The sequence below is a fragment of the Pyxicephalus adspersus genome, chromosome 5 (assembly GCF_032062135.1).
Source record: "Pyxicephalus adspersus chromosome 5, UCB_Pads_2.0, whole genome shotgun sequence".
Taxonomy (NCBI): domain Eukaryota; kingdom Metazoa; phylum Chordata; class Amphibia; order Anura; family Pyxicephalidae; genus Pyxicephalus; species Pyxicephalus adspersus.
The window spans coordinates 29,661,319-29,672,759 of NC_092862.1; the positions used below are offsets into that span (position 1 = coordinate 29,661,319).

The following is an 11,441-nucleotide window of genomic DNA, read 5'->3' on the forward strand; positions in this document are numbered from 1 at the left end:
CACTTTAAATGCATTAATGATGTTTAATGAATACATAACTAGGTTAGATTATAGTTTTAAATCTGTGTGCAGTACTTTTAAACTCCATAATAATGTAGATAATTTTCTATCACAGCCAATTCTTCAGAGCATCAACTAAACAAATATAATAATTTTGTGAGACTGTAGCAAGACACAATAACGTGATCTGTTTATAAAGTTTCACTAAAGCAATACAGGGGATGATGGATGCATACAATTTCCCGTTCTAACACCAAATAATAAGGTTAGGTAGAAAATATTTTTAACATAACTCATGGGGAGCTACCATTAGCTATAATTAAAATGTAACTAGTCAGCTGTATTAGTGTAACAATATATCTAATAGCACAAAAGCGCAGTAACATTTAAAGAAAAAAAACAAAGGAAATGAATAGACGACATGCAGATTTCAGGCTCAGCACAATGTTCATTTGTCTGTCATCAGCTATGCATTTGTCAAATGCTTATGACGCCCCACGCAGCGATAACCCATTTCTCTTATGATATTAAAATGCCATTATATTTTAATAGGTCAATTGAAAAGTTATCAAAGTTTTCAGGAATTACAGGAGTTTGCAGGAAAATGTTTATGAACCTTTAGCTTAAAAATTAATTACAGTACTTCCAAAAAAATACATTGCCAATAACATTTCTGTATTTTTATTTCTCAAGTGAAGAGAATCGGTTTAATTTAAAGGGGGCCTACACACAGAATGTTGTTCTTGACCGAATCCCCTCCCTCAATGAGCCATTCAATCCTAAGGAATGTTCTAGCCTTGCAACACTCTTTTTTAAATACTTTTTGCTCACGTTCTTTATTACAGTGTTGAACACTAAATATCTAAAGGGAGGCACCATAATGTGCTTTTAGAATCCTAGGAAAAGCAGAAACTGAACACAAGAGCCCTCCCTATGCTAACTCCATGTGGTGCAAGTGGCAGCTTGAGCTATGACACAGCAAACAGCAAATTTACACAGCAAACCTCTGAGTTAAGGGGACAATTTTAGGGCACTGTGCAAAATCTTGGAGCTGAGATAAATGATGTTAAAGTGTGTGCAAATCCAAAACTCATCAAGTGTGTTTTTTTTTTTAGAAAGTAAAACGTTTTTTTTTACTTTCAGCCCTTAAGATGCAAAAGGAAATAAATGAAAATCTTTATAATGTCATTTGAAAGTGCTATAAGAGGAACAGGTATTTCCTCACTTGTCTCTCTAATGACAACTCAAAAAGGTTTTGATTTTTGTCACGTTTTGTCTCAATGACAATGATTGCCTGGACAAAAAAACAGTGAATTTCTACAAGATAGAAACAGACAGCAATAAAAGTTCGGCAAATGGTCAGGTTTTGGTTTTCTGCTCTATCCAAAACTTAAAAAGTTCTGGAGTACTTTCAGCAGTGGGCCCCCAAACCCCTGGATGCACAAGGGTGCTTCTAAAAGAATCCTTTCAAAACGATAATATTGTATGATAGAACTGACATGAAACTTTCAGAGCAAAGGTTTGAACTAGGCCTCAATCTTCTGACATAATGAATGCACAGAAAATCTTCATAGTTCAAAAATTAACAACTGTATTGGTTCCAAAGCTCTGAAAATGATCACATCACCATATTTAATCTCCTCAAAAACCCCAGCAAAACATTAACATGTATTTACATCTATGTGAGGTCTATTTTACGAAGAACTGTAATTACAATATGCCTAACAATACAAATAGAACATGAAATATTGTTATATTTTTCATTTTCTTCCTCTGATCATCACATTCCAAAAGTTGGTTTACTCAGGCTTAAGTCCCTTGTATACACAACTTTCACATTTCCAGGATTTTCATCAAACTTTACTAATGTACGCACATCCAGCCCTACTTAATTGTTTTTACAGAAACTGTCCATCATCCTTTGTATCCAGCGCTGCATTGTCATAATTCCTTCAAGCAATTATGTTGTGCTTCTTGTTTCAATAATTTGATACCGTGGGGAACACATTTCCTTTGAACAGCAAGGAACATTATCTTTGTATCACACTTCATATGCATGAATTGAAATAACAGAGGAAAATACACTATAAAAATAATAGTTCCCTGTCACCGGCACATTTGGTGCCAGCACAACATGGCTTAAGGGAGCACACGTTACAGATGTTTTTGGCCATGAACCATATCAAGGCTTGTTCTCACATCTCAATACAAGATTGATTTCTGTAAGAACAGAATTTTCTTAGATTGCAACATCATTTTCTAAGATACATTGTTCATCTGCTGGCTTGCTATTTATTCTTTTCATTTGGTTGGATTAATCATACCTAATTATTCCAGCATCACAATCTGTACTTTTATGGGATCCAAACTACATCCATGTACAATGTCGCTTTGCTTAATTACAAAGCCACCACATATAAACTATTTAAACTGGTTTGTATGAAAAAAAAAAGGTTTTAACAACATCCAATAATGACTTTATGGATGTAAAAACTGATTATACTTAGATGAGGCTTTTTATCCAGTAATCTTGTCCAGGTGCATAGGTATCATTTGTTACACTCAGGGTAAAACTACAAACAAGGTTTCCAATAATCAGTTATTTTCTGTCCAGCCATGGATATTTCACAAATACTATATATTGTAAAACTGGGATGGATCAGTAACTGCAGCTAACAGAGTTCAAATAAAATACAAGTCCCCTTATTTAAATACAGCTTATATGCAAAAATATTACAGCTTATCATCAGCAAACAAAACTTGAAGAACTTCAGCTTTTACAGGTTCAGAGTCCCAAAGTCCTGTGCAGTCCAGATAACAAACTGTTCATGGCTTGGGTTCCAGCCATCAAGCATGTGAAATATAGCTCCTCGGCACAGAGCATAACATTCCCACTTGCTTGCATGCTGCAATTCCACAGCCAAATCAGAGACTACTCTCTCCATTTTTACTCTAGACCTTGTCTGACTGTAGCAAAGCCCAAGTATGTGTTCAGGTGAAATGGGGACACTTACCTAGTACCTTCCTGCTAATTCCAGAGTAAGGAGCCCTGAAACAACAAAAGTTAAATAGCAACACCAAGTTGCTTCCTACTATTTCTGAACTCCGTCCCTAATACATCCTCTGTCCAAAAAACCCATAGCCTATATAGGAGGGTAATATACCTGCCATCCAGGACCCAGCTCTGCGGTCCTGTACAATATGTAAATCCCCAGACAGAGGGCATAGTAATTTATACATCTGGTTCTGACATTTACACAGCTTTTGCAGTCAAGCCACGCTTGACTGTCTGACTTGAGGGCAATAAAGGAGGCACTTCCAGCTTCCGGCATTAAGGTGGACCTATCTTGACATTTTAAAAATGTAACATTTTATTTTTAGCATTACAAAAATTAGCATCACATTTTTTTTAGTTTAAAAAGACCCCTCCTCTTCTGCCACAGTAGTAAAGACTGAATGGGAAACCCACAGCCTCACGTGTCCCTACATCACATGCCCCAGGAGGCTTTGGGCTGCTTCTTCTGCACATGTCCAATTGGTTGGATTCCTATTAGTAATTTTTACCTTCTCATATTGGACTGAAAAAAATTCCAAGATATTAGGCTGTCAACAAATATCTGATTACTTGTTCTAGTTACAACCAGTTGGAATTTTGGAGAGATACATTGCCATCTGTGTCTATATGAAGGATAAGCTCCCCAAAAAGATGCAGATTGCAGCTCTAAAGTTTTGGCTTTAGATATACTTAATAATATATATTATTACATATAATAACATATTGTAAAAAGACATTTTACATACTACTGTAAATTGAATTCTTTTGGTATTTTTAGGTTTCATAGTTTTGAAATAATCATCCCCCAGTCCAGTGGATTCCAGAAGTTTTCAGTACGAGAACCATCAGACCAGAACACCTGACCAAGGAAACATTGATTGACCAAGTTGGATGTTCCTAGCTAAACATGATGTTTAATGTTAAACGCAATGAGGCCAGCATTACAGGTGTCTGCTTAGCTGTTAAAAAAAAAATCCTCTCTGGTACAATTTTTATATTTGATGGAGCTGTTCACACTTAAGTGAACCTTTTCAGTGCATTAAGGTGCGTTAGTGTATGTGTTAATGTGAGATAGTAAAGTAGTGTAATTATTATGAATACCATGAGTTATGGAAATCCACATGTTTTAGTGTGCAATGCCACAAAGCACATAGTGCCTTAGAGAATGTCAGAAATATTACATGCATATCTAGACTTTACATCACAATTTTGCTCTTTTCTGATCACCTAATAAAATATAGCATGCATCAACTATTTCCTTTATATCTAATTACAGGCAAACTTGCAAATAAACTTTAACCATAAAGGCTAGGCTGAGAGGCAAATAAAGTTTGGCAGGCAACTACCTTCCAAAATACTTTTCCCACAATAGAAAGATCATACAGGCCAAAGAATAAACTAGGTGATACTTTGTTTTGCCTTCATTTTCACTAATTAACAATTGGGTATTTTAGTGGCATGGTGCTGAGAGAAAAAAAGTCACAAATCGTACATTTGGGCGATATCTAATTATTAGATTGTATTTATATAAAGAATTAAGTACCACAGATTAACATGGGTTGCTCAATAGCACAATACTTGCTTGGCTACTAAGCTGATTGTGTTTATCTTACAACAGCCAGATGTTGTGTCCCATCTGCCTGAAAATCCAAACTGGCTCCTTCTGTGATATGTGCACACCAGATGTACAGTAATGTAAGTCTTTTTTCACTCATTCTTCCCTATTTACAAACACAGTCAATAAATCTTTATATTTTAAATAATAATGAAATTAGTAGAAATGTAAACATTTAATACCTGTGATGTCATCCAGACAACTTCTTTGGAGACAAAGGAGGGACCTGTATAGGAGGCAGATCTGTGGGCAATGACAGGGGAGTTCACTACTCTTCTGTCACCAGCACTGCAGCTGAGAATGTCACTTCCCTCACTGCCCCCACATCTGCAAGCTGCAGTAAGAGAAGCATGATTTGAATTAGATGTGATGTTCAAGTTATGTAAAATTCTGTCCGCAATCCCCTAATAAAAAAAAAGTCCTCCAGCCAAGAAATGGGATAGGCTCTGACTGACTTGCTGAGGTCAGAAATGTAAATGGAACAGGAACAGTAGAATGGTTGATTAGTTTGGGTTTACCCAAGTTGAGTTTAAAATACTTGTCAGCCATCCATGATCAGAACTGCATTAAACGTTATGCATGACAGAGGGAAATAAGTTAGGTTAATTTGGGTGTCATCTGCATAGAAATTGTATTGTAGGTTAAAGGAAGAAGGGGAGAGAGAAAAATGCAGACTTAAGGACTGAACCTTGGGAAGCACTGATAGGAATGGGAGTGGAAGAGTTACCACTGAAGGAGATTTGGAATGAGAGGATGGATAAATAAACCAGAAAAGGCAGTGATACTAATAGCAACAATGTGCAGGGTCTGGGGTAGAAGAGCATGACTGACAGTGTCAAAAGCAGAGAACAGAGCTGAACTCCAGATAAATGTAGATAGAAAACATATTTTAATGCAGTTGTGTCTTCTTTGTGTGAGTATGCAGCATTGATAACTTATTAGTATGTTGCTGATCTTTTATTGTCCAGTCAACATGCTGCAGGCCGGGAGGTGACACCACTGTATTTATAACTCTGACATTGAAAGTTTTGTCACCATCTGCACTTTGTCAAATATTCACTGTCTATCAATGACTTCCACAGGTTTCCTCATGTTTGAAAAAGTGGTCCCCCAAAGCTGCTCCATTTTGCTGTGTGACTGAACATAGCTCTTTCATGTCATCAGATACAATGTGGGACCTACATTGTACATAAACATGGCGTAGGTAAATTCCCAACTGGGAACTGCAATTGGTGAGGGAGCAAGATATAAGGTAAATGCTGATTCCTCTTTCACCTGAAAAAACAAGCATTTAAACACTTGCAGAGCAAGGGGAAGCTTTAGTTATGTTCAGTGAAACTGACTGCACTCAATTCTAGTGTCCAAGAATCTGCATGGTGTGGACTCTCCAAGAAACAGGTATTACTTACACCTAGATGGATGAATATCTAAAGAGAGCACATAGAAGAATATTAGGAAACTTTATGCTCTTTACAAAGTAAAACCTGAGATCCTTTACAGCCTGGAAGAATTCCAGCACTTTATTGGTTATGCCAGTTAAGAAAATGAGAAACTCCAAGAAAAAAGCACAAGTTCAAAACCTTGGACTCTATACAACTGCTGGTAATTAGAGCAGGTTAAGTGCTTGACCTATCAATGTACTAAATGAAGACAGGAGTCAGGTACAACATTTCTTTCTTTAAAAGGTGCAATAGGAATACATGAAACTCATAATAAAAAAAAACACTCCCATAAGGAAATGAACTTAAAAACTGACTGCAAATGCAAATCTGTATAGTAGGAAAAGTGACTGACAAAACCCCTAGGCAGGATGTAATCAGGACGGCAGAAGACTTTACTACTAGAAATATAATCGCTTGACAAGGCCTCCTGGATTTACACTGTTTCTCACTATGATAAAAGATTGAGGTTTCTCTTTGATTTACATATCTGTAAGAAGAAGGATAGTTAAACAACTACATCATGCTTACTTGATTTTTCTGCTGCTTTAGCATATTTCTGAATAATAAAAAGGCAAGGTGGTAGGCGATAAAAATACAAGTTATGGATATAATGAACTATTGCTGTAGCAAACCTAAATACTATGAATACAAAAACCTAAGCAAAAGGTAAAAGGCAGCATGTAAAGCATAATAAACCCCAAAAAATGGGTTTTAAGGCAATCAAATGTCAACAAAGGTTACTTGTTTATATAACTTATATATGTTTTTTTCCTCTTTCCTGATCTCTGTGTGTGTGTAGGAATATATGTATTTAAGCTATGTACTTGGAGTTGCATTTTAAGATGCTGCTGTGTGCAAATGACAGGCCAGCTTTGCAAAACAGTTCAAACAATCCAGTACAAACCAAAATAAATAAAGAAGCCCAAAATGTGTTGGATGCCTGGTTCCCTGCTGTGCGCTGTGGTTCTCCATGCTGACCTCTGTGTCATATATAAGATACAGTACAAAAAAATGTGGAAAATATAAAAAAACTTTTTTTTTTTATATTTGTGTATTTTTAAAGCATCATCAAGCTTACTTTAAATAAGCAGCAGTTTGCACTATCAATGTATGGATGAATTGTCCAATAATGATGGGTATGTGTGTGTACTTCTGTAATTCTATTTAAGACTCTCCAACCTTTCTTATATAGAAAATTATTGGTTCACGGAGCATGTACCACTCTATACAAGGTTTTCCTATTTGTACTAGTTATAGCATATGCAGGGGACCCAACTGTCAGTATGTCTGTAGCTCTGTATAATGGGCTCCTGATACATATAGCTGGACCTGTCAAACTGAAGGACAATCCTTAAAGCCACTTGTGACTCGATTTACCAGCCAAGCCCAACAGGATAAACCATGACAGCACTGAGTATCTCCTGCTATACAGATTCCTGCAAATTACAGCACGATAATTGTTTTGCCGTGTCATTTTCAGGGCTCCACTGTACATTTGTAAATGAATGTTAATAAAATGGAAGAAACAAGACAGACTATCATAGGTGAACTTGGGTGATCAAACCTGGAATGGGTGTAGTCCAGGATTAAAAACATTTGCAAATAATAGCAAATGATTTCAGGGATCTAAATTTGCTGGATTATCCAGGCTCACCCATAATAGTCTATCTTCCCGTCTTGGAGAGCTTTGACTAATCAGGCCCGATGTTTAATGCTTCCCAAATATTATTTTTCCCACACAGGACTGAGGACAATATATTTTAAAATTTGAAGTTTTTTAAAGTTTGAAGTTTTTAAGGCAAATGTTAGACCCTATCTTTGTTTTTTATTGCTGTCAAATTGTGTCCTGACTTGGGAAATACACTCATCTGTTTATTTTTCAATAAACTTTAAACATTTTGTTAACATCAGTTAGTTCATATTTGCTTTTTCCCCTTTTTTTCTTTTTTGTTGTTAGTATGAATTTTTTTAGTTTTGTTGGTTTTACTTGTAACTGTTTATTGAAGAAGAAGCTGCAAGTCAAATAAGAATATCCTAATTATTGCTAATCTGTATGACTGAAAAACGATGAGAAACAAAAAAACAAAATGAGAAAATACCATTCAGATTTTAATCGAAAACATAATTTTTCAGAATAGAAATGAACAAATAAATAAGATGACATTTTTGTAATGAAAATGACATAATGCATGTTGATACTCATCAGAAAACATATTCTAGTCCCACATATATTAAACAACTAGACCCAGTAGCTTTAGGTGATAACTAATTTACTCCAGCATCAATGGACCCTGAAGCTACTAATGGATACCTGCTTTCCAGCATTATGGGATTAAATTAAATGTCCGTAAAAACAATGGAGCAATTTTCTCTCTCACTTTTGTCAAAATACTGAAAATAAATTACATCAATAAATTAACATTACATTTACATTATGTATACAGTTTTATCATTTAAAATACCAGACCAGGCACACCACAGAAAACACAGTAATAAAACAAAATTGGCCAATATTCTGGAAACACTAGTTTGCAATAGTTCAGAGCTACAATATCCAGGTATACGTATTGTTAAAGAAGAACTAAACTCTCCTCTGTTTTTCTTCCAATTTCAGGTATGTAAGTACCGAATTACAGGTAAAAAAAAAACAGATATTCTTGGAAAAACAGTGTTACCAAAAAAAACAAAACAAAAAAAAGATATGATGTTATTGGCCTATCTTCATCCCACCTGCTACTGGGAATAGAAAAGTTTACAAGTAATAGGCTCATCACCTTTCATTGCAGAGAGTTAAAGTGCACATAATGTCACCGTTTTTGGTATTCATCAGTCAATGGGAATGCTCCCCCTGTGTTTAGTGAGCTCAATGGCTGTCAAGGTACACAGTGCAGATTATTGCAGTTGGCTAATAGTTAGAGTTGGGGACACTCCACACTCTCTAACTCATCGCTATGTACTGTACTGTTTATGTTTTAAACTTTTTGCTTTTTGGTGTATTTTTTTTTTCAAGAGTTTGATTCATAAATAATTATTAAAAAATCTTTTGTCCAAAATGCCATATAAAATCATTGTTTAAAAGGTGTTTCTGTTGCAAAAATTTCTAGTGGTCAAACAAACATCATTTAGGAGAATCAAAATGAATGTGAATTCATAAAATAACGGATATGATTAGAAAGGTTCACCTTTCACTTTCCAGGTGTTCCTATTAACTGTTGTATCTGTAACATTAGGCCATTCATTTTCTCTATCCAGTACTCTGTGTTGTCTTGTAATGGAGTAGAACGTTCATCTGTGCAATGTCTCCAACACGATTTGTCTAATGAATCTTTTAACACTAACTCTTCTGATTCCCCATTTACTGTTTCCTTTTGAGAAAACATCTGAAGTTGTGCATGAGCTCCTGTGGTTAGAGGTGGCTCAATGTTGTGGAGACAGGATACAGAACTCTTTTTTTGGAAGCAATTTCTCTGTTCTTGTATAACTTTCAGATGAGTGAAAAGATTAGAGACAGTCTGATTGCAGGTTTCTAAATGACGTTCATACTGTTGACATCTCAGTTTGCCATCTTCCAACTGCTGCCGCAAACATCCATTTTCTTTGCCTAATTCATTTAGCTGGGTTAGAAGAAAATAGAGTGATTATCTAGCTCACCTAAACATTTCAATAGATAAAGAACTCTTGTTTTAATATTATAGGCCTGAAACAAGAACACAGTTTGTCCTTCTTATGCTATCTTAATTTAACGCCTGCAGTTCCAATCGTTTGACTTTTATTCCAAACTCAAAATATGAAGAGGAAAACTGCAGTGAACGTTAATCTCAATAAATAATCTTTACAAAGGCAAGTTACCACAGTTTTACAATTGGAAATAATCTTTATTATTGTTTTGTTAAATAATTATCAAAACAATTTAATTGTAAAACAGTAAAAAAGGACCTAGAGGACAGAGAACAGGAGTACACAGGAGTAATTAATATAGGAGTATATATAAAAAAGTATAGTTTTAATCATCTGTTTTGTGTTGTTATATGCATACATTGTACCCTAATAAATCATACTATGTACCCTATAATATTATCAAGTATTTCTTGCTTAATAAATCGTATATTTAACCACCTGGGCGTTTCACAGAAACAAAAACCACATAAATATATTTTGTATTATTTTGAATTGGATTGGATACAGGTTTTTGTATTGAATCCAATACAAAATACTTGAATTTCCCGCTACGACCCCCGTCGATGGGCGTATGCACTGACATCATCAGGTATCGTCTAGGGAAGCGTACACGAACGCCGGGTGTTCTAATTCTTTCTGTACTTCCATACAAAAGCGTTACATTTTTTGCATGGAAAATTATTTTAGATTGTAGGCTATAATTCTTAGGAATAACTCACTGAAATATGTCCTAAAAATTTTTTTTTTTTAAAACATTATTAAAAAAAATAATAATAGTGTATAATGTAATGTAACTGTACAGTAGCTTATATAATATATATATATATATATATATATATATATATATATATATTACAATTATATATATAATATATAAAGATTTCTTTGTATTGGACTCAATACAGCTTTTTTTGTACTCATATTTTGAGTTTTGAATTTCCCGGCCCGCCTCCCGCCCGCACCGACGCTTGCAGCGACGTCACCGGGAAACCCCGGAGATAAGGTAAGTGTTTTTTTTCAGTTGTAATCCGATTGTCATACAATGTTGTATGACAATCGGATTGCACTGTAACGCGTGTTTCTATTTTTAGCTACCCCGAACCTGGCTCGGGGTAAACGATTGTAGCAGGTTTTCTTACCCCGAACCAGGCTCGGAGTAACTGCCCAGATGGTTAAAGCCCAGCACCAGGAAAAATGGAAGGGGTTGTAGGTAGGGGTGTAAGTGGGAGCCCGGAGAGTAGATTTATAAAATCTTGATCATCCTTCATACTCTGCAGAACCCCTTTTTGAGAAACACTGCTCTAACCTTTTCAGTTCTATTACTCAATAATGCCTAGATACTGTCAATACCTAGAGGCCCATGTTAAACATTGCAGCACCAACATGTATCAGTTAACTGAACACAATCCTAATGGGTCTTTATATAAAGCAGTAACATTGGCATTAATTGGCATTCATTCAACTGTTACTATGAGCATGCCACATTCACTACTTTATAAATATGTCCCCGACTCTAACTTGCACAATCAGGTAAATACTTAAAGGCATTTAATAAACATTGTACTGACCCCTTCTCTGCATTAGACCATCCCTGAAGGAAGAGCTGTCTATTGCCTACAGAGCAATATATATATATATATATATATATATA

General features: G+C 35.4%; 1 protein-coding gene across 1 annotated transcript in view; it reads right to left on the minus strand.

Moving 5' to 3' along the window:
• Positions 1 to 9,106: 9,106 nt before the first annotated feature.
• LOC140331915 (uncharacterized) overlaps positions 9,107 to 11,441 on the minus strand; it is a 209,268-nt gene continuing 206,933 nt past the window's right edge. The window contains exon 28 of the mRNA XM_072413249.1: positions 9,107 to 9,726. Coding sequence (XP_072269350.1) covers positions 9,298 to 9,726 — 429 coding nt within the window. The 3' untranslated portion in view covers positions 9,107 to 9,297. The remainder of the gene's footprint in view (positions 9,727 to 11,441) is intronic.